The sequence below is a fragment of the Spermophilus citellus genome (genome assembly GCF_964194105.1).
Source record: "Spermophilus citellus genome assembly, chromosome: 3".
NCBI classification, from domain to species: Eukaryota; Metazoa; Chordata; class Mammalia; order Rodentia; family Sciuridae; genus Spermophilus; species Spermophilus citellus.
This window is the reverse complement of record NC_138184.1, coordinates 224,169,063-224,191,172: the sequence shown is the minus strand read 5'-3', so window position 1 is coordinate 224,191,172 and position 22,110 is coordinate 224,169,063. Positions and strand designations below refer to the sequence as shown.

The 22,110-nt window shown below is 44.6% G+C and overlaps 1 protein-coding gene across 1 annotated transcript in view; it reads right to left on the bottom strand.

Moving 5' to 3' along the window:
* CNTNAP2 (contactin associated protein 2) overlaps nt 1–22,110 on the bottom strand; it is a 1,934,648-nt gene that overhangs the window by 129,148 nt on the left and 1,783,390 nt on the right. Inside the window, exons 19-20 of the mRNA XM_081283562.1 lie at nt 21,353–21,589; nt 13,714–13,847 (exon numbers count right to left, since the gene is read on the bottom strand). Of these exons, the coding sequence (XP_081139688.1) occupies nt 13,714–13,847; nt 21,353–21,589 (371 nt within the window). The remainder of the gene's footprint in view (nt 1–13,713; nt 13,848–21,352; nt 21,590–22,110) is intronic.

The window sequence follows — 22,110 nt, the reverse complement described above, 5'->3', positions numbered from 1 at the left end:
GACCCTGCTCCGGGATTAGGGCGGGTCCTGCTGGGAATAGGGCGGCTCCAGGATTAGGGCGGACCCTGCCAACTCGGGTGCCCACTACTTTGGAGTTCCCATTGAGTTCTCGAGGGGTTCTGAGAGAATTGGTGCGCGGAGCCCGGTGGAGGGAGTGTATTCCTGGGAAGTGTGTGTAGAGTGCGCGAGAGTTCGGGAATAAAGGTTGCTGTTTGAACCTACAAGGCTGTGTGGCGGCTTGGTAATTTTGTGCCCAGCCAGACTGCGGCACCCATGTTCTTTCTCAAGAGTGAATGCATTTAATTTTATAATCAGAAGAATACAATAAATGTTATAAAAAGAATAGCATTTCCCATATTTGGTCATGTAAACACAGAATGACTAATGCAGTGGGACTGATGGCCAGTAAGGACCCATCTGATTCTACAATTTTTCTAAGTACACATTCTGACTGAAGTTGACCATTGACATAGTAGTTCTCAAGGAGGAACTTGAGGCGGTTTGTGATGATTATCTTGGTTTCCATGAACAGGGAGGGAGGTAGGAAAGGATATTATAATAAAAAAATACCCAGAAACAGAGGCATCAAAAGGTTTATGTCAAATCTAAGTCTACGGAGTCAGTGGTTGATATCCGGTTTAATACATATCACTGTGTGCTCACTGTGGTTGGAAAGAACATGGCTGATTCCCTGGGACTCTACCTTTCCCCTTCACCAATGTCTTGTGTTTGTTTTGCTTAAAGACAAGACACCACTTTCTCCCACTGTCACCCGCTAACTCATGGAGATAATGGTTTTTCTAAGTCAAAGGCATTCACTGATCAATAGTTTTTCACATGATGTTTTAAACTCTGGGTCAGAAGTTTGTTCCCAGTGTGTCTAACAGGCTAAGATAAGGGCTCTGGGGTCTAAACCTCTTTAATGAAATGGCATTTCCCTCTTTATTGGCTGGTCTTCAGGTTTACTGGTCTGCTCAACTTGTGATTGTGGGATGATTCTCATTTAAATGAACTTGAGTTTGTTTCCTTAATGGTTTTTCAATAATACTGAAGATGCCCTGGGACCTTTTGTAATCACCCACAGTAAAGGGAGAAAAAGACTAATAATAAAAAGGAACTCATCCTACCTGGTTAAAAAGGTTACATTTCTATTGATTCAAACTGTGATACAGGCAAAGTCCTTCCTGCTAAAAAGGTGGCTCAGCAAACACTGTCCTTCTGAGTGCCGCGGCTCACCCCCTCTTCCCCATCTGTTAAGACGGGCATCAGATCTTGTGATTTCTCCACTCAGAACTTCCCATGGTCCTCATTTCTCTGAGGAAAATCCAGGGTCTTTGCAAGGCCTGCAAGACCCACAGGAACGAGCCACGTTACTCTGCCCATAGGTTTTGGCAGCAAAAACAACATTCAGGATGGAGTCTCAAAACTGGCATTATCAGAGGACTGATAACCACACCCTCGATTCTATTCCAGGCGAAAGAGCAGAAAGGTGCGTCAGGAAGGCTGTTATACAGAGAGTCATTTCAGAATACGGGGATTATAAATGCCACGGGTCTAGAGCCAGCAGAACACAGTAGAGCTCGGCTCCCTGGGACGACTGAGGTTTTAACACTGTGTTTGGAACTCGTTCCAAGAAGTGGCTGTGGGGAGGGCTGGGGAGTTTAGTAGAGGTGTGGAGGGATGGAAAACAGGGAAAGCCAGGCAAAGTGAGGAAAGGGGCACTGCGGCCTGACGCAGCCCTGCATGAGGGGCACTGCGTGTGTCGGATGCGTGTGTGTGTGTGTGTGTGCGCGCACTTTAAGGCTGTAGTAAAATGGGCTGACATTAATCCTTAGCCTCGGCTTATTAGATTTGGCTTTGGATGCCATTGTGTGTTCAAATCTACTCTAGCAGAGGTGCAGCATGTGCAGGTCCTGAATCTCATGAGTGACCCTAGATCCACTCTGTGCCTTGGACCAAACCCAGCTCTCCTTCAACCCCCCTTCTAGAGAATGTCTCCGTCCTGACATTTTGCGGGGACTCCCTCGGCAATCTTGGGAAGAAAGAACACACTGCTGAGGCTGGGTTGTGGCGCAGTGGTAAGAGCGCTCCCCTAGCATGCTTGGGGCACTGGGTTCCATCCTCAGTACTACATTAAAAAGTAAATAAATAAAATAAAAGTCCATCTACAACAAAACATTTAAAAAATATATGCTGCTGAAAGTATTTGTGGGAAACAGAAAAAGTGCAGAAAATATTTCAGAAGAAAAGCATCTCCTCCTCCTCCTCCTCCTCCACATTATCAACATTTTCCATTTCTTGAAGGTCAACTCCTGTCACATCCCACCTGAGGAACTTAACACATATCATTTCAATCAATCCACACACAACTCTGGGAACGTATTCTTGTTTGCTCAATTTTACAGCTGGGGAGGCTCAGCTTGCTTTGTCTAAGCTGCTGGGTGACACAGCTCGGAGGTCAGTGAGCTCGAAGAGGCCAAGCTTCCCCACCATGCTAGCTCCTTCTCAGTCCCCTGGCAGAGCCAGGCTGGCACCATGCCCTCTGCCAGGCCAGGGGTAGCTCTGGGAATGGGTGGGGAACAGGGGCACCCAGTGTCTTCTCTGTTGTCCTCCTCTTCTCCATGTTCAATGCACTTCCTTTTATCCACTTTCTGAGTTGTGTGACCCCTGTTTCCTGTGTGTCAACCTCTGGTAGCTGGACAGATTTTCAGAGATGGCCTGAAAGATAGACTTCAGAAACCCACCAATTATTTCATCGACACCCCCACTGTGCATTCGTGGGGTACAGCTGGGGATGAAGCACACAGTGCTGATAGAAGCCTCGGGGTTCATAACCCTGACACTAACACCATTTTCTCAGGGGACTGGGAGTCAGGCTGCTGGAGGGAGCTGATTTCCACTGTTTGTATCACTTCTGCTGTGGCCTGAGGTGACAATATCAGGAAGGATGCTTGAACACAGTGGCAGTCATTTGCTCAATTGTTTCCTTTATTATCTTAATTCCACTTCCTTTTTGATGTTGTTCTTTTATCTTTTCCTTTGAGCTACCAGCCCAGACCCTCTCTTCTACCCATAAAGGCTTTTTTTTTCTATTGCCACTCCCTCCAACATCTGCATTGTATTCCCTCATCTTAATATTAGAGAAGAGGTCATTATTTTAGTTCACTCAGCAATGACTATAGAAGAATGTAAATCAAATCTACCCCAGAAAGCAGAAGGGATCTCTGCACTCTCAGATAGTTCAAGCTCATGATGTGTGCACAGAACATATTCATTTATAGGGTTACTCAACAAACACTTCTTTAAAAAAATGTGTTTTTGTAGTCATAGATGGAAAATATGCCTTTATTTTATTTATTTTTATGTGGTGCTGAGGATCGAACCCAGGGCCTCACATGTGCTAGGCAAGAGCTCTACCACTGAGCTACAGCTCCCAGCCCTTAATATACACTTCTCAAGGTTCTCCTGTGTGCCCAGGGCTTGGGGATAGAGCTGCATAAAAATCCCTGGCTGTACCCTTTGAACACAACAGTGAGCTCCCATTTATATTCGCAATACCATGTCCCAGCGCCATCGTGGTATTTCACATTAGATGCAAATGACCCAGGCCATAACCCATGGCTCTGAATTTGATGAGCGTTAATAGGAAAAAAACCACCACTGAGCTGGTCTCTCACAAAGCTCTTTCCCCTCCCCAAGCTCACTGGTTATGGCCAATGACCACTAGAGGGCGTTTTAACACTAGCTCAGGCCCCACTCCAGGCCCCTGTCCATCAAAATCCTCACCTTCAATACCAGAGCTGACTTCTCCTTCCTCCGAGTGGAGGGGCAGTGAGCAACCCTTCAGAACCTTGGACCACATGTTGAGATACATTTACTTTTCAAAGAGAAGATAAATTTATGTGAGATAGGAACCTGCTTTCAGGTAACTGTGCATAAGAAACAACCCACTCTGCCTATTGTACTAAAAAATAGCTTGGAGAATTACAGTCTTTGAGAGTGATTTTAGTGCACTGCAGATGGATATAACAATATAATGCCTCACAGATTGGACTTTAGTTTTCATGCTAGACAAAATAGAAATCCAGCAGGCTTATCTTCCTTCTTGAGAGATGATTTATGTACTTAATGTGCTTGGGGAGAACAAATGAACTCCCCACCTTGCAGCTCATAAGCTTTGGCTGTGTTCTGGAGAAGGAAAGAGAACTGACACCTCAGACCTTAAACTGGATCCGAAATTGCACTGCAGCTGCCTTCCCACTGAGCTGTAAGAAATGTAGAGCGAAGCAGACACATTTTTCTGGAGTGTAGGAATCGAGGTCCTGTCTAGCCCTGGAGTGCATAATTCATTTGCAGATGAAATTGCTTTAGAAAAGAAATGAAAAACTTGCAAGTGTTGACATATTCATTATGAGTCTTTTTCTGTTTCAGATCAGATGGGTTTGATGGGTTCCAACTTATTTTTTTTTTCTTATGTTCGCTTGTATAATTTTTATGAATTACAAAAGAAGCAAATGCTGAATCCCGTAGTAAAAGATAAGTAAGAGGACATGGTCCTCCGGGCCCCCAGGGAAGACCTTAAAGGTGCAGCTCAAATGCCTCTGTGGGTCTTCTTGGATCCCTGGCTTCCCCCTGCCATGATCTATCACCTCTTTCTGTGCTTCCCCAGCATGAGCTTCTGCTTGGGTTAGCACTGAGTTCACATCTGTACAATCGATGTCTGTTCCCTGGCCTGGGCTCATGGAGGGAACGGTCACACTGTGCGCTGTGCCTAGGCTGAGTGCTGAGCACATGCTTAATGGCCTACAAATCAGTGGAGGGGGAACTTTGTCCTGAAGACCCTGTAGATAATGACCTGTTGGTCGCTCTCTTAGTTCTTGCTTTTAAGAAAGAGAAAGGAATTGGGAAGAAAGGAAACTAATATTTTGTTGGGTCACAGGCCATCCTAGACATTTCGTATTTTCAGTTAATGCACACAAACTGCATTAAAATAAGTGGCCTTGTTCCTATTTTATCAATAAGGAAATAGATTTCAGTAACCTGCTGGAGATCACAGAGCTATTCAGTGGAAGAGCCTGATAATAAGGACTCCTTAATATTTATGTCTTAATAACTACTTCTAAATTCAGCAGTCGCAACCCATGGGGGTCTCTGCTTAGCCTGAGATCATTCTCGAAGGGCCATTTTGCTTTATGTGCTCTGGTCTTATTTCCAGCTCAAATTGCTAATATTCTCTTCTGCTATGTCCCCTTTCTATTATTTACACATTGAAAGGGAGACTAACTTTGAAGTCTCTTGTTGAGAATTAGGTGGAACACGTTTCTTTTATCTGAAGAAAGGCGCATCAAGCATGCACACATCTTTTCTCCCCTCTGAGCAGAAACTCTTGAGGGTGAAGGACGTATTTTGTTCATCCTGTCTCCCCTTTGCCTCACCGACTCACCACTTTCCACTCTGGCATCTCTCCTATGGTGGACGCTCAGCACATATTTATTCTCAGGTCTATTTTAATTCAAGTTGACTCATTTTATTTGTACTCCACATAGGTCGGTGGCCTTGGGAATGGTATTGGTGACCACCTGATGTTACCCAAGTCAGGTTTAAAAACTGGTTGCTGCTTGGAACTTTCCCAGCATGCAATGAATGGGTGGCTGGTAGACAGGGTAAGAGCTAATGTCAGTTAGACGTCACTGTGGTAAATGCTCAGGTGGTTTTAAGTAGAAAGAAAATGCATTGTTAATAGAATAGCTTGCAACCATCTTGAGAATGTCTCATCTTCATAAATAGGATCTTCCCCAGACACCTCCACTGTACCCCTGGACTGTCCTTGCTTACTGGCTGCCCACACATCTAGGGGCAGATGTGGCCAGGGGAAAAGCTGCCGCTGGTTTGAAGGAAGGTCATGGAGCAGAATCTGGGTACCTTGCTTCCTCCTTCTAGGCACACTTCACACACAGCCCTGCTTTTTGCTTGTACCAAATAATAAAAAAAAATTGCTGAACTACCCTTCCCAGGGCCAAGAACCCATAGCCCATCCTAACACCAGAGTGGACACTACAAAAGCTAATGAGATCGCGAGGTTTTTGATGGGTGTCTCAATTTCAAACAGGCTTTTATGGATACACAGAAATATGGAAGGAAAAATGAATGCAGGCCAAATCAATGGGAAGTCTCTAACATCTGTAGTTCCCCTCTCTTTTCTTCCCAGATGTCTTCTATAGAATTGAGCCACTGTCAGGACACAGGAAACTAATAAAGTACTGACCTATGCTCTCCAAAGAATTAAACATGTCTGTCTTCCACTCAAGTGTAAGGTTGGCAGGACTCGCTGAGCCACCAGGAGAGCGTGGGAGTGGGCAAGAAGGGAAAGGGGAGTTCTAACGGCCCCTCATCATTCCGGCCGTCACCTCCCTCTGTCAAGCTTGTCTGTAGTGCACAGCCACGCTGTGAGTTCACCACCAAGAGCAGATAAAAGCTAAATTAGCCAAAGGGAAGAAGCTACGGTAAATATAATTTCAAGAGCAAGACTCTGGGCAAGCTAGGTCAACTTTCTTTATTTGTTCTGACAACCCTAAAAGGATTCAATGCTTCCAAACAGCGTTATTTTCTTTAATAAAGACTGGAACGACCTCTGGTATTAAAATTTTCAGGAGTGTTTACATCTATATGCTTTTTGGTAGTGTCTTTATTGGCAGAGAGTTCAAGGGTGATAAAGGCACACGGTTTTAAATGATTAATCAGAGCTTTGGCGTCTGATTTCAGTCTGGTTACTCAGAAAAGAAGCATGGCAAAAGAGAAGACGGGAGGTGGTGTTCATGTTTAGAGAACTGACCTAGAGCTTTATTGTGTGTGATACTGTGTGCTGGAATAGTTTTCTTTCACTTTGAAAGTTAGGATTTTATGACCCCAGAGAGGCATATTAGGTCATTTCCTTTAATGATTGTGTTTTCCCTAATCACATTAATTATTTTTTCTAAAGAGACTATTGTGCAATTTGGTATGTTGAAAATGAGTGTAATTTTCCAAAAATCATAGTAGGTTGCTATTATGATACTATTAGTATGCTACTATTGATGATCTCTTCCTGGGTATAATTTAAAAATTGAACTTTGTCATAGATACGTAGGTGTAGGAAGAAACAGTGCCTGTAGGGTTCAGTATTATGTGATTTCAGGCATCCACTGAGTGTCCTAGAATACTCCCCCTGTCCATAGGGGGGACCACTATATGCAATAAAGCATTTTATAACTGTTATCTCATATCACCCGTCAGACTAAGTGCCTATGACCTGCAGCTTAGGGGAGGTGCTTTAAAAGGGATGGAATGGTCATAGGTGTCGGTTACTCTTTGCTTCCTACCTCAAGGAGGAGAGGGATGCAGGAATGAATTGTCCAGTTTCCAAATATCAATGAATGAGACTAGAGCAAACCCAGGAATATGCAACCTTCCACCAGAAAGAAAGAGATGGAACTGCTAAAAGCTTTGAGCAACAAAGTTGCAGTCAGATTTCTCAGTTCAGCAGACTGACTTAGCCCATGATTAAAGGCCACACTGAGGGTCTTCCCACTTGAGTCTTTCATGTCAGGTGGTCTCAAGGTAGCTGCCATTACCTTGGGAGAGAGGCATGGGCAACTGGAGGTGAAATAATTAGGTGGGTCTAAGATTCAAATATCGGAGAGAGCTTGGGGTGCAGTTATAGGCACAGGAAATTGACTGGAAGCACAGAGTTCGGAAGCCAGGTCAGGTATGGAGGGAGTGTATTTGCAAAGAAACCATAGGACTGGTCTACTTTAGAAATACCTGCAGGAGCTGGAACCTACAGCTGCACAGCCACAGGAATGCACTGCCCCTAGTACTCGATTCAAAGGTGGCCATGGCAGACCACAGACAGGAAAGAGCTTCATGGAGGACTGAGCCACGGAGGGCCATGAGAACAATGGAAAAAGTGATCCAATCAGGAGACTCCTCCTCCTACCAAGGGTGGAGGTGGGGGACTGATGGCTGTGGTCATCAGAGTAGCTGCCCAGTATGCTTTCATCACTCCTGGAGACTTTCTGCATCTAGAAGCATGACTGATATGAGATAGACTTTTACTGGGTAAGCCACAGAAAATTTAGGGTTAATTTGTTACAGCAACTGGTGATATCCTAACACTTGCATCTTTCTCTCTATCCCTAGCATGTATCCTCTACCTGTTGCTTATGTTTGGAATGCTTCTTTGACATTCATATTCAACATGTAGTACAAATGGTAACTGATACAACTGTTTTTGTATGATTTGGTTGAAATTCTGACTAATGGCAGGTAGAAAATTATCATCTTTATTTTGAGAAAGAGAATTCAGTAATTTTTTTTTGGGGGGGTGGCAGAATTTGTTTTGAAAACTCCCAATAAATATAAAGTCATGTCTTTTGTGGTAAAGAATCTGGGGACCTAATCACCATTTGTTCCCGAAGACCGGGAATTATCGAAGAAAGGTCTTATTTTGCTTGCAGGAAATCTGTTAACTTCTTCTTGGCAAGGATAGGGTGGCTCTCCAGTTAGATGAAAGCCAAAATGACACATCCTTCCCATCTGTTCCATTGATTTTTAGAGAATATGGGTTCTGAGTATCTGTGCCAGAGATTGTATCCCTGAACTCTCTGCTGTCTCAATTACATCAAAACTCAAAAATATGTGCTAGTTATGGATAAAGAACTTCAGTTTATTCATTTTGGTTTCCTAGCTAGTTTTATCCTTGGACCAGGCTGGATGTCAGCAAGCTGCTTCCTCTCCACTCTCGTCCCTTCGCCTGCCCGTCATTCCGTCCCGCCCTGCTCTCTGCAGGGGCATTGGGCAGAATTCCATTTTGAAGTTATGCTGGACCTTCCCAGGGAGATACAGTCACCTTTGCTGCAGTGATGCAGAAGGCACTGCTCCCGCTTTTCCCAGAGCCCACCACATAACAGGAGGACAGAGGACCTTCGACTGTCCCTGCATCTTAAAAAAAAAAAAAAAAAAAAAAAAAAAACAAAACAACGAAAAAACAAAACCTGAAGAAATTCATCAAAATATCAAAATTTGTAATATTTGGGTGATGGGTACATAAATATGTGTATTTTTTTTTTATTTTAAATGTTTTGAACTATTCTATAAGAATAATAAAAATGCATTAATCCTTAAGGTCGTACCAGTTAGAGGGATCGACTTGCAGGATTTTGTGAGCATCCCTCCAGACATCTCTCCATTAAATAATGGTCTGGAGCACGTGTGAACCTCGCAGCGACAGACCTTGTTCAACTCTGCTTCGGCTCTGCTCTGCACCCTGACCTTGGGTGGGTTACCTCACAGTTCCTGGGTGTTAGTTTCAAAAACGTCTCTAAGACTGGGATAACAATGGCACACAGCTCATAAGGTCTGTGCAAGGACTGAATGTGAAAATGAGTGTCGAGTCGTGCCTAGAACCTAGGGACACTCCATCCAGGTGAGCAGCTGCCATGTATGTGATGTTGTCTTTGGGGACCCTGCGCTGGGCCGTTCTCTATGTCAGAAAATGTGATCCATGGCATTGAAAAAGAGGATAGAGGAGGAAAAGCTTCGATGCTGTAGAGGAAGTGGTTCCTTTCATCCTCTGGCTCTGGAGGAGCTCAGAGCCACCATGCGCGTGGGTGGGACACTGTGTTGAATAGGGCTGCTCTGCTCCCCCGTGTCTCGGGGCTGTGCGATCCACGGCTGACTTTATCTCCCTGTGTCGTCCTCCGGGCTTCCTGCCGACCTCCTTGGATCCCATGTACAAGGTATTTGGGAGGAAAGAAAGGAAAGAGGGAGGAAGGCAAACAGGTGGACAGCAGGAAGGATGGCCACACAAGACTTGGACGTTGTGGCGGTGAAGCTCGGTTGACCCCATTTCTCAGGGCACACAGGACTCCTCCGGTGCCCTCTGCCAGGTGGAGTTTGCTTATGTTTTGACTGGCATCGAGCCCTAAGCCATTATCCTGGCCAGTGTTCATCAGTGACGCCGCTTGGCGGTCCTGGTGGGTTCTCATTCATTTTGGTGTCTGAGGACTGCGAGTGCCAGTTCTTCATTATCAGTGTGGAGATTGGGTGCTTTATTTTTTGGCAGCAAATGTTTCATCCAAGGTCAATTTCCCTCAAGTGCTCAGCACCGTTTCGGACGGTGTGTGCGCAGGGAATGCAAATTAATTTGATGTTAGCTTTAGCCAAACCCAGCTAGGAAGGTAAACCTGATTTTAAAAACACCATAAACACTGATAAACATCATGTAAATTGTATGATGTTTGAGCATGTATAAATGCTTGAAAGTTCACCTGAATCCCAAAGGCATCTCTCATAGCACTTCCAAGCTCAGCGCTGATTTATTTCTGTTCTTTGATTGTGAAAGTCTTAATTTGAAGTGATTGTCTTGGCTGTTCTATTTTATGGAAGAGGGGGCTATCAGAAGTGGTTGAGGATATATGTATGTTTCATGTTTTTGTTCTCTTATAAAAATGCAACACGTGTTTATCATGGAAAATGAGGAAATGCAGGAAACTTTGGAGGAAATAGAACCATCCATAATCCCTTCACCCAGGGATAATCACTGCTAATGTTTTATTATCTCTCTTCCCACACATTGTTAAGGTTGTAGAAATTCTCAAGGTAGATTTATAGATTGTTGTAAGGAAAATATTAGAGGGTATTTTTTGCAGGTGTAAAGGTACCTTTAGAATGACTTCCGGCTCCCCAGACCTCCTGCCTGAAAGGAAGTGGGTCATGGGGAGTTCTGGGACCCACTTTTCCATGAGAAGTCCTGTCTTTTCCTTGTCCACCACCTTCTACCTTTTTCCCTTCATCCTTCAGGGGAGAACAGACTGTAGTAATGAGCCTGGGTTGGTGCGAAGAGGCTGAGCTGGAGAGGCCAGAGCTCCCCAAGCTAGAAGTCTTCCCCAGCAGCTCAGGCAGCTCTTGGAACACATCTGGGGACCTCATGTGATTGCATCACAGCTACAAGATGTGGGATGCAGGGCTGTTCAGCTCTTGGGGTGCATGTCCTACAGCAGAAATCCTTCTTGTTGTGTGGATGGATTTCCTGGCCTATTTCCCCCCCTTCAGAGTGACCTATCCAGAGCTCCCTGCACCCAGAAAAGCTCCTCCTTTTCACTCCTTTCTGTTCTCCGAGGTGAGTCCCCAGCTGCCCACTCTGACCATAGGAATAGACTAGGAACTGTGCATCTCTCTTCCCCCATCCCCTTCTGGGTGAGCACATGACCCAAGTGGGGCCCATTAGAGATCTTCTGGGAGTTTAAATTGAGAATCAAGAACATGGGGCCCTTTCTTCTGGTAGTCAAATTGGGAAGACAGGAGCCTATGAATCCAGCGACTATGACCCATGATATCTGCAAGATGGAGCCTGCAGTAAGAAGTAGTCAACCCCAGCTTCAGAGAGAGACGAGGGAGACCAGGAAGGCTGGAGTGGTGGGCGGGTGGGGCGGGGAGAGGCCGGCCCAGCGGTATTGTAGTCTCGTTGTGATCTAGGTTCCCTGAATTCTCTTCCCCAAGAGTTGGTTTTCTGTTCCTTAAATTATAATAATTCTCTCCAATAAATTAGTTCTGATTTTTTGGGGGTGTCATTTGTTGCCCAAAACACCCTAACATTAGGGCCAGACTCCCCTCTCCTTCTGGTTCCCCGGGTTCTCTGCAGTTGTCTGACTTCTGGAACGTGGAGACCCCTGGCCTTCTGTGCCTCACAAGCCCCAGGTCTTCAACCAGCCACCCCTCCCCTTTCTCAGGTGGGTCTCCAGGGCACTGTGGCAGAGTGAGGGTGGACCCTACTCAACTCTGTGGCTGTGGGGTCTCCTCTATTTTCCTGTCTTTAATGCTGATTGTTTGCTCTTTTTAACTTCCAGTATTATTTCGTAAGGGGAAATGTCAAGATGAATCACTTTTTAAAGAAGAGGTAGCAGATTGGGTATTTAAGAGAATGTCCAAGGGCCACTGAACACGTCCATCCAGTGGAATAAGGCCACCCGGCTCCTGGACTCGCTGGTGTTTTAGAAGGGACTTGAGCCGTGGTTAGAGAACGGGCTCGATATGCTCAGGCAAGAGTCTGCAGCTCCTCAGATGCGCTGGGTGCTGTGCTGGCCCAGGGGACTGGCAGGTCACGGGGAGAGAACCGTGTCTGTGTCTTATTTGATAGATGGCATAACCAGCTGTGGGAGCGCGCTGTCATTTTCCTAGGGAAGACCTCTCCTTAAAGTGCCCTCTGGCATTCACTGCTGACGGCCACACGTGGACTCCACATCACGTTATGAATGTGATAGCCACCAGCACGCAGGACAGACAGGGCTGTGCCTTTCTCTGCAACCTGAACTTCCCCCAGCCACCCACCGAATCCCAATGAGGTCTGGGTGCTGCCAAGCCACTGCCAAATGACACTCCACTCCACTGACAAAGCAGCCCCCCGCTGCTGTTCTGTCCTGACAGGTATCTATTTTGAACTCCTCCTAGAGAATGCCGAGAGACAGCTCCCATCCTTGGTCTCTTGGCTCTGTTCCCAGGGAGACCTCCCCAGGGGATGATCCACGCTGTCTCCCAGGCGGGCTTTTCATTGTGAAAATTGGTGGTGAGGGTGGGGGCAACAGAGTGTGTCACAATCCAACTGTCCCTTTGTGCCGAAAGCCGATAGCCCGACTCTGAGGTTCGGGGGAGACTGTGTTTTGAGGATTCTAAAGGCAAAACCTCCACAGAGAAAAAATAGTTATTTATATTATGTTAGTTGTGAAAGAAGTAGGTCAGATAGACCAAATAACCTTTTGCTGGAAACATGATAAGCCCAGGCAGGTGAAAGTGTGGCCAGGAGATGATGTGGTAGAGCGGAACCGCAGCCTGATCGGCACCAAGGTGAGAGAGAGGGCTGACAGCCGGAAAGCCACAGAGTATACAGACGGGACCTTTAGTCCACTTCTCCCTAAACATATGTGCTACCATCCACTTTGCCAGTGCCTTTCTGGTAAGAATTACAGTCAGATCTTTATATCCAGGGGTTTTGTGGTCTCGGATTCAACCAACAGCAGATCAAAAATATTTAAAAATAAAATTGCAACTGTACTGAACATGTCATTCATTTTTTGGGGTATTTTTTTTCTTTACATTAATTCCTTAACAACGTACTACAACAACTATTTACAGAGAACTTACATTGTAGGAGGTATTATAAGTCACTGGGTGTGACTTAAAGTACATAGGAGGATGTGTATAGGTTCTTTACATATACTGTGCCATTTTAATTTTATTTTGGTACTAGGGATTGACTCCAGGGGCATTGTACCATTGAGCTACCTGAAGTCCTTTTAATTTTGTATTTTGAGGAAGGGTCTTGCTAAGTGGTTGAGGGTTTTGCTAAGCAGGTGAGGCTGGCCTTGAACTTGTGATCCCTCTTTCTCAGCCTCCCAAGTCAGATACCCCTGGCACCTGATCAATACTCTGCCATTTTATATAAAGGATTTGAGCATTCTCAGATTTTGGTATCTATGGGGGAGGGGAACTAATGCCCCCTGAATACCAGGGGATGACAGTATATCTTTTTACTTAAACCATTTGTAATAAAAAGTATGATAAACTGTTTCTTCTACCTCCCTGACCCCCCAAAAGAAAGCCAACAGCCAAGTATTACAGGCGCTAGAGACACATTATATTATTATCATGTATATAATTTACATGAACATATGTAAGTACCTTGAGAATTATGGTCTTCTCATGACGGGTGATGTTGACACTGTGGGGTTGTCCGTTGGCCATGTTCCTGTGGTCTACATCAATATTGTACGGCTCTCTGGTGCCTCCCAGGTTGTACCGAATCTGCAAATTTCCTATTTAAAAAGAAGGAAAGAAATGTGGTAACTTTTTTGCTCTCTGTTTCATTTCAATATCCCTTTCCCCACTCCTGCAACTTAGACTCCAGTTAAATTCTGCTCCTTCCTTTGATGCCTATTGACACCATTCCAGTGTTGAACCTGGATTGTCTACTCAGATGGCTGCTGATCCACAAGGGTTGACAGCACCAGGCTCACAGGTATTAACAACCTGCCCACGATGAACCTCATTGACCATTATCACAAAGTTGATGCAGCAAGTAGTATAAATGCTCCAAGCTGGAAATGAAGAACATGTACAACATAGGACTGTGGAGATGCCTGCAGGCCCCCCAAAATACTATGTGAAACAAAAGATAAACACAGTGTGCAGGGAAGGTGTCATACCACCAGTGAAGTGTGACATTCTGCATGTAAGAGAATCTCAAGCATCCAATATTAATAACAAACATAATTTACAAAAGATAAATACATGGGATTTTGGGTGGCCTCATTGCTGCCAAGAAAGCAAAATAATGAATTTTCTTCTAGGTTAGAGATTAACCAAATGCAAATTAAAGGAAAGGATGGGCGTCCCACCCTTGTTGGCACCTCAGGTCCCCCAAGTTCCCTCCATGATATTTCAATTGGCCCCCAACTCATTTCTGTTTTTCTCTTTGCTTCTTCTCAACAATGACAAGTGATCTTCGAAAAGGTTAATATGACATCCTAGATCCTGCTTTTAGCTAATCTGCATAGCAAGCATGGATTTTATTTCTTATTTATGATCTTAAAATATATCAATTTGTTTATATCATTTTTACCCAAATTGGAATTTTCATGCTGTTAGTAGCATTTGACATCTGAGCGCTTAAAAATGGAGTCGGCAGTGCAGCGAGGCTTTGACCAACTGGAAGCACCTACTGGGTTTGCAGTTGCCTCTTTCATTTCTTTCTAGAGGCACAAAACTCACAATCTGATTTTCTTTTTTTTTTTTTTTGGTACCAGGGATTGAACCCCCGGGTGCTTAACCACTGAGCCCCAGCCCAAGCCCTTTGGTCATTTTTAAATTTCAAGACAGGGTCTTGCCAAGTTGCTTAGGGCCTTGCTAAATTGCTGAAGCTGGCTTTGAGCTTGTCATCCTCCTGCCCCAGCTACCCCAGCCTCTGGGATTACAGGTGTGCGCCACTGCACCTGGCTGAGACTTTGATTTTTAAATTACAAAACAAAACATGATAATCAACACGAAGAAAGTAAACAAAAAGGAGAAAAGAATGCCATCACCCACGACCCCACCGTGGAGCGATGCCGACTGCACCTTGTCAGTCTCTCCTTCCAGACATTGGACTGCACATGTACACACGTAAATAAATGCAGTGCTTTCTAAAATGCTGCCCTTCCCTTTTTGAGGCTTCAAGCATTACACAAGCCATTTAAAATGTAGCACCATGTTCCCGGAGTTGAAGGGAACATTTGTTAGGGTGATCAAGAATTAACTGCACTTGGTGTTTTTGCTTTCTGAATGAAATTCGATAAACCTTTGCTATTTCTGAGTTTTACGTTAGCATCTTATCTTGGATTTCTTTGCTTGTAGCATTTCTGCCAAGCATGGCTGACTTTCTTCTCTTAGATATCAAATTCGCCCCTTCTCTTCCACATTGCTCCTTTCCAGCAGATGTGGGCTCTCTGTGTCCAGCACCATCTCTATTTACCAAAGCCTCCGGTCACACATATCTTCTGGCTCCATTGAGGTCCCTCTTGCTGAGCCCAGACTGTCTTCTCATTATTTTGGCCCCGATGTCTTGTTGGCACCTCAAACATAGCACCCACAAAGTAAGACGGATCCATTCCCAGAAGTGCCCCGTCGCAGTTGTGCATTTTCATGGATGGCCACCTTGTGCATCCAGACCCCCTTTTCCTACATCATGTGTCTGATCTTTCAGCAAATCCTGGCTTGATCTTTGTACCATGCATCTTGCTCCCCTCTTGCTTCTGCTTTTACTCCAACTTCCCCCATCCAATCTGGCCTTTGCCCCTCATACACCCTTTCCCCCTGGTGGTCAGGGTGACCCTCTGCTCAGAATCCTCCAATGGCTTCCATCTCACTCAGAGTAGAAATCCAAGTCCTTGTGGTGACTTACCAGCGCCCATTGAAGCCTCCTCCACCATCTCTGACCTGATTTCTGATTTCTCTCCTCCTTGCTCAGGCCTCTCCAGTTCACAATGTCCTCCTGGCTGACTCCCTAGAAGCCTAGCAAATGCTACCTTGGGACCTTTGCCCTTGAGTCTGTCTAGGATGCTCGCCACCCAATATCAGCATGGCTGACTTCTCACTCCTTCAGATATTTGCTCTTATGTCATCTTCTCGGTGATGACTTCTGTGGAAGTGGAAGTTACCCACTCCTTTTCCTTAGCCAGTCCCCCCCCCTTTCTGCCTTATATTTCCCCCACAACAGTTCTTACCATACAACACACTAAAGATTAATTAATTTGCTTATCCATCTTCTTTTCAAAGGTAAACTCCATGAAAGCAAGAATTCTTTTTATATTCTTTATTTCATTATGCCCAGTATTCTTCAAATACATGGCTGCACCGATTCACCTTTCATTTATTCATTTCTGCAGAATGCATTTATTTAGTGCTGTACAAAGCACAGTTTTTCCGTGCCTGATCCACGGTAGGTACTTTATAAGTATATGTTGAATCAATTTATGAATGGATCTTCTTTCCCAATGTTTTCATGCAAAGCACAGAGAAGTCTTTTCAAAAATGCATAAGTATTTCATGGGTTCATTTAAAGCCCTTCAAAGTCTTCCAGTTGCTCTTAGGATAAAGATGTACATTCTTAATCCAGCTCCTCATGCCCTGTCTGATTTGCTTGCTCATTTATTTTCAAATCATGCCACTCTCCCTCTTGCTTTGAATACCAAGCTGCCTTGGAATTTTATTCCCTAGAAAATTCCAGTCTCTTCCTACCTCAGGGCCTTAGAAGGTGCTGCTCCCTCTTTCTGCTGGCTCCTTTCCTTTCTCAGCATTTTCCTGATTTTTTTCCCCTTTACCCAAATAACATTAAAAGCATCATTGTTTGCAAGTGAAGGAGATAATTAGCAGGTATTTGGCAACCCGCAGAGCAAACAAGTTGGTTGTCTTAAGCTTTTACTCCTGGACATCATGTGATGACGGCGGGTTTCTTCAAATACATGGCTGCACTGGTTCACCCTTCATTTATTCATTTCTGCAGAATGCGTTTATTTAATGCTGTACAAAGCACAGTTTTTCTGCAGGCCTGAAAGTGAGCTGTCAGTCTGGTTACAGTGTGGAGTCCACTTCTAATGCAGACAGGCACTATGCATGGATCTAGGGGTCCAAAGTAAGTAAAAGAAGGCTCTGGATGTGAGTGTGAGAGGACCAAGTGATTACGCAGAACCTGGTCCATATGCCTCCTGACTTTCAGTGGTCCTTTTATTTTCTCTCATTCCATTAAAATCAGCTGGGTGTGGGGGTACACACCTATAATCCCAGTTTCTTGGGAAATGGAGGTAGGAGGATTGTAAGTTTGAGGCCAGCCTGGGCAACTTAGTGAGACCCAGTCTCAAAAATAAAATAATAAAAAGGACCAGAGATGTAGCTCAGTGGTAGAGCGCTTGCCTAGCATGTGAGGCCTCGATCAATCCCTAGTACTGGGCAGGAAAAAAAAAATCAGTATTGAGTTGTTTTCATTATTTTTTTCCCTCTTTTTTCTGGCTTTGTTGGGTTTTGAAGATATGATTTAAAATTCCTATAAATGCTTCACTTAATAGTAACAGAAATTATTTGCTTTGACAAAAAAGATGAGTTGGAACTTTAAATTTATATAGAATGAATATCTATAAACAACAGCGGAATATTCTTGAAAAATAAAATTTAAATGATATATTTATTCCTTTTAAATAATAGCAGAAGAGGATCACTAAATGATGGTCGGGAGGATGTTAATATTTACCCATTAAAGTAAAATATTATTCAAATGAGGGGTACTTCACTTCTTCTGTATCATGTTCATCTCCCAGGTGAATTAAAGCCGTTATAAGGGACTGCTCTTTTATTGGGCTGCAGCAAATAATGTACTTAACAGATTTATTCTCTCCTGGTCTTCATCATTATCATCAGCAAACACTTACAGGGCACCTATTGTCGGCAGGAGATGTAGTGCTGGGAGCTTTTCATCTCCGGGGAAGACAGGCCGTATTTATAACAGAGACAGATAACAATACAGTACATTAAGTGCCAAACAAATGACATTGAAAATAAGCGTAATTGGAGTTTGAAGTCAGGAGAAGTCATTGTGAGGAGGTGAGCCTTGATGTGGGCCTCAGATGAAAGACAGGTGTGGACTGAAGAGCCAGGCGGAGGGTGTGTGGGTCTGGGAGCATCGCGGGCATGAGGCCAGGACAGAGGACCGCGGACGACTGGAGTATGTGCTTCTTGAAATCGAAGGGCAGGGGCTGCTGAATAGGTGGCAAAATATGGATGGACTCAGTGGATTCTGGTGAGAATAATCACTCAGTCTCACCCGTGGGCCACTGCATGTATATACCATGTAGTGCTTAAGACCTGGGTACTCATTTACTTTTCAAAATAATTCAATAAGGGAGACACTATGTTACAATCAGGAAACTGAGGCATGGGGTTGCTTACTGATCATCCAGGCCAACTGGCAAAAGGCAGATGCAGAATTCCAATCCAGACAGTCCAGGCTCTTCCCTATGAGGCTGGAGGTGCTGCCTGCAAGGCTTTGAGTTAGGGATCTCCCTTGCTTTCCATGCGGGGGCTCTGTTAAGTGTTTAATGGGGACAGTATACACTATCTCCAGGAAACGATGTCCATATGAAGGAGGACTTTTCCAGGTGTGCTGGGAAAGGCTGATGCAATTTAGATCCAGTTTCAATCCAGAAGCAACTGGAAGCAGAGAGATGGGCCAGAGCTTCCCAACGGGACGTGCTCTCCTACCCTGGGTAATGGGGTGGTAGGTGATGCTACCCTCCCCACTCAGCAGATCCATGGGAGGCAGGGTGGCCGAAGTCCCTGGTGAGGACCTACAAACACAGCTGATCCACAGCTGGGCCAAATTTGAATACTTCATAGGGCACTGTACCGAGCATTCGCAGATGGAGCTCAAGCATCTGCGAGGTGGTGGTGGCTGTCAAAACAAGGAGGCTCCAGAGAGGATGGCTCTGGGGAACAGCAACAAGACCTTTCAGTTCACGAAGTCCGAAGGACAGCAGGAATTTTAGCCAAGACTTTCTAGTTTGTTAGTCCCCCCTCCCTCTTATATTATGTCATACATAGACCTTATTGATTTTTTTTTTCCCTCCAGAAATTTAAAAATGCAGTATTTGGAATGCAAAAAGGTTGACTTTTCACCAGCAGTTTGAGGATGGCCTGGCAACAATTGGAAAGAAATGGCCTGATTTTTTCCACCAAATGCACTGACTGTCCAGAGGGACCGGAGGGGTCTGGGCCTGGAATCAGACACCTGCACCCAGAAACCCCAGCCCTGCCCTCAGCAGATGAGCTGGCCAGTCCTTGAACCTCTCTGCACACTAGCTTTGCCATCTGTAGAAAGGCATAAGAGGATCTCCCTCCTGGAGCTGTGTGGCTCCTGGGAATCAGCGCCCCTGAAACACTTAGGAGGGTGTTGGGGATGGAGTGAGCGTTGTCAGGTGGTGGCCACCGCTAAGGAACTGATTACTCAAAGCACCCCCCACCCACCTGCCAACGAATGCCCCCACCCAGGGGAACACGTGCATGCAACGCTGCCATGGCTGTGGGAAGGTGTCACTGAAATTTAACTGGGACCAAATTTTGGTGTGGCAGATGTGGAGGAGTGGACGACACAGCATCTACAGCGCATGCTCACCAAATTCTGACCATCTCAAGGTGAGAGCCCTCCTCCCGCGGGAGGAGAAGCCGCCCAAGGGCTATCTGCCCACTTGGAGGCTCATCTGGGTGGAGAATGGATTAAAAATCCATTTTTTCCTGATCCAGAGGAAATAAACCAGTGATCTCCTAGAAAACAGGGGATGTACGTGTTCTCTCCTGCACTCTTACTTTCTGATTTCACTTGCTATTCTTTTTTTCTTTTCTGACTAGAAAAGCAATACTTGCCCAGTGTGAGCATCTGACATGGACAGAAGAATATTACTCAGGAGAAACGAATCACCCACAATCCAGTCAAAGACCTAGCTCACATTATTGCTATTTTTAAATTTGTTTTACAGAGCTAAGCTGATTGTAGATTCAAGGCTGTACCTCTATTTTTTTTTGTTTGTTTACCATTATGTGACACAAAATTTCCCTATGTCATTAGTTGCTCTGCATTAAAAATTATTTTTAATGAATACCTATTATTCTGTAAATTGATGCCTGTCTTTTTCACTCTTTTACTAGAACAAAATCCTAGGGTCTTTCTAATCCTTCTGTTTATAAACAGCTCCGTGATGAACATCCTCAGGTTTCATGAATCCTGTGTGATTTTGGTCTTATCTCTTTAGGAATGATTTCTGAAAGGAAAAATTCTAGGTAATATGCATTTTCTCACATTCGTTTTATCAACAGAGCCTTGCCTACAGAAGGAGTTTAAATTTTGCTATTTCTTAAAACCCTAGCTGAGTTGGGTTAATAATAATTTTTGGCTCCCATGGGAGAAGATCTTGATCTTTAAGATGCCCCAACACTGGGGTGCTTGTTGGACAGCAAGGAGAGATGGATGATGGGGGCACTTCACAGCTGGAGCTCACACGGTCTCTGTATGAGTGAGCGGCACAGAGCTCTTCCTTCACACACCAAACGTGTTTATTCCTAAAAAAGTGATCTTGAAACTTTAACCATATGCAAACTGATGTTTCAGAGAGGAGATGGATCCCAGTTCAGGACTGGCCAGACTCCTCTCAGAGGGCACAATGGGGGGGGCCAAAGCCTGTTTGCGCATTATAACCAGGATCCTGCCTGGTTCAGAGCATGGGGTGATCAAGATGGCACCTGGGCATTACAAGTAATAACACACCCCTGCTTTCAGCAACCTTTATTCCAGGGGTGTATTTTATAAAAGTAAAATTCTGAGGGAATTTAGGGATGAAAATGTCTCTAACTTTCTATACAATATCATAAATCAGGATAGTTCATTGATTTATACAAAATTAATTTTACTACTTCAAAGCTCATGTCTATTTAACACAGTGGCAAAGGTATTTATTTAATGGGAGCAAAAAATGATCACTATACTTGTGAAACCCTCTTATTCATCTAATATGGTTCTTGAAAGGCATCGATACACCTCATCAACGTTACTACTAAAACACAAAGCACTCAACCAATGAGGTATTTCTTGACTTTCAGACAGAGAACGAGGTTTGAAGAAGTTAGGCAACTCTCTTAATGTCCTACGGGGAATAAAGAACAAGACAGAACCATCCAGACTCCTTCTAGAACATTCTGTCTGCCCACTGTGGGATGGCGGAAGGCTAGCTATCCTTGTCCTTACCGGTGGGTTTGACGAGAACTGCCAAGAAGTCCGTGGTGAGAGAACTGACGTAGAGGAGGATGCAGGGTGCCCTGGTGGTGCTGAAGCTGAAATGGATCTGCTCCTGAGCCAGGTCTGGGCCCGAGTGCTGCTGGTCCAGAGAGTTCTCTGCTCTACTGCCTGAGTCTTTGGAACTGACTGCAGGTGCCTGGAAGTTGTACCGAAGCCACATCCCCTCTTCAAAAAACGCACCAACATCTGTTGAAAAGGAAAGGTGAAATTGAAAAATGAGGGCAGGGTTGGCACCAACCCAGCCAAGGTGTTCAACTTGGGTAGACTGTTGACTTCACGATGTCCTCTAAGGTCACTGAGGGTCACACTGGCCCTAGGTGTCAGACTGAGTAAACTAGGCAGATGTCTGCTATTTCATCAACACAAATAGCCTATCAAAAACAAACCACTCAACAAACAGAGCATGTAACAGAGTATGGAAATCTACAAGATTAAAAACTGTAATAAAAATTAAGAAACTGAAATCATACTAGAAAAAAAATGTCATGTACGCTGCTCAGAACCAAACAACTGATTTTTAGTTTAAGGAGACAGGCTGAAAAATAAAGGCAGAATTATAGCATAAAGCCCTGTTTAAGGAGCCCACTTGTGCATTCTCTTCGAGATTGGGTTTGATTTGGTTATTCACATAGAAAGGCCCAACATAAACCCTAAGACCCAGGGAGGGGGCTTTGTGTATAGTAGGGCTTCCATTCACAAAAGATAAA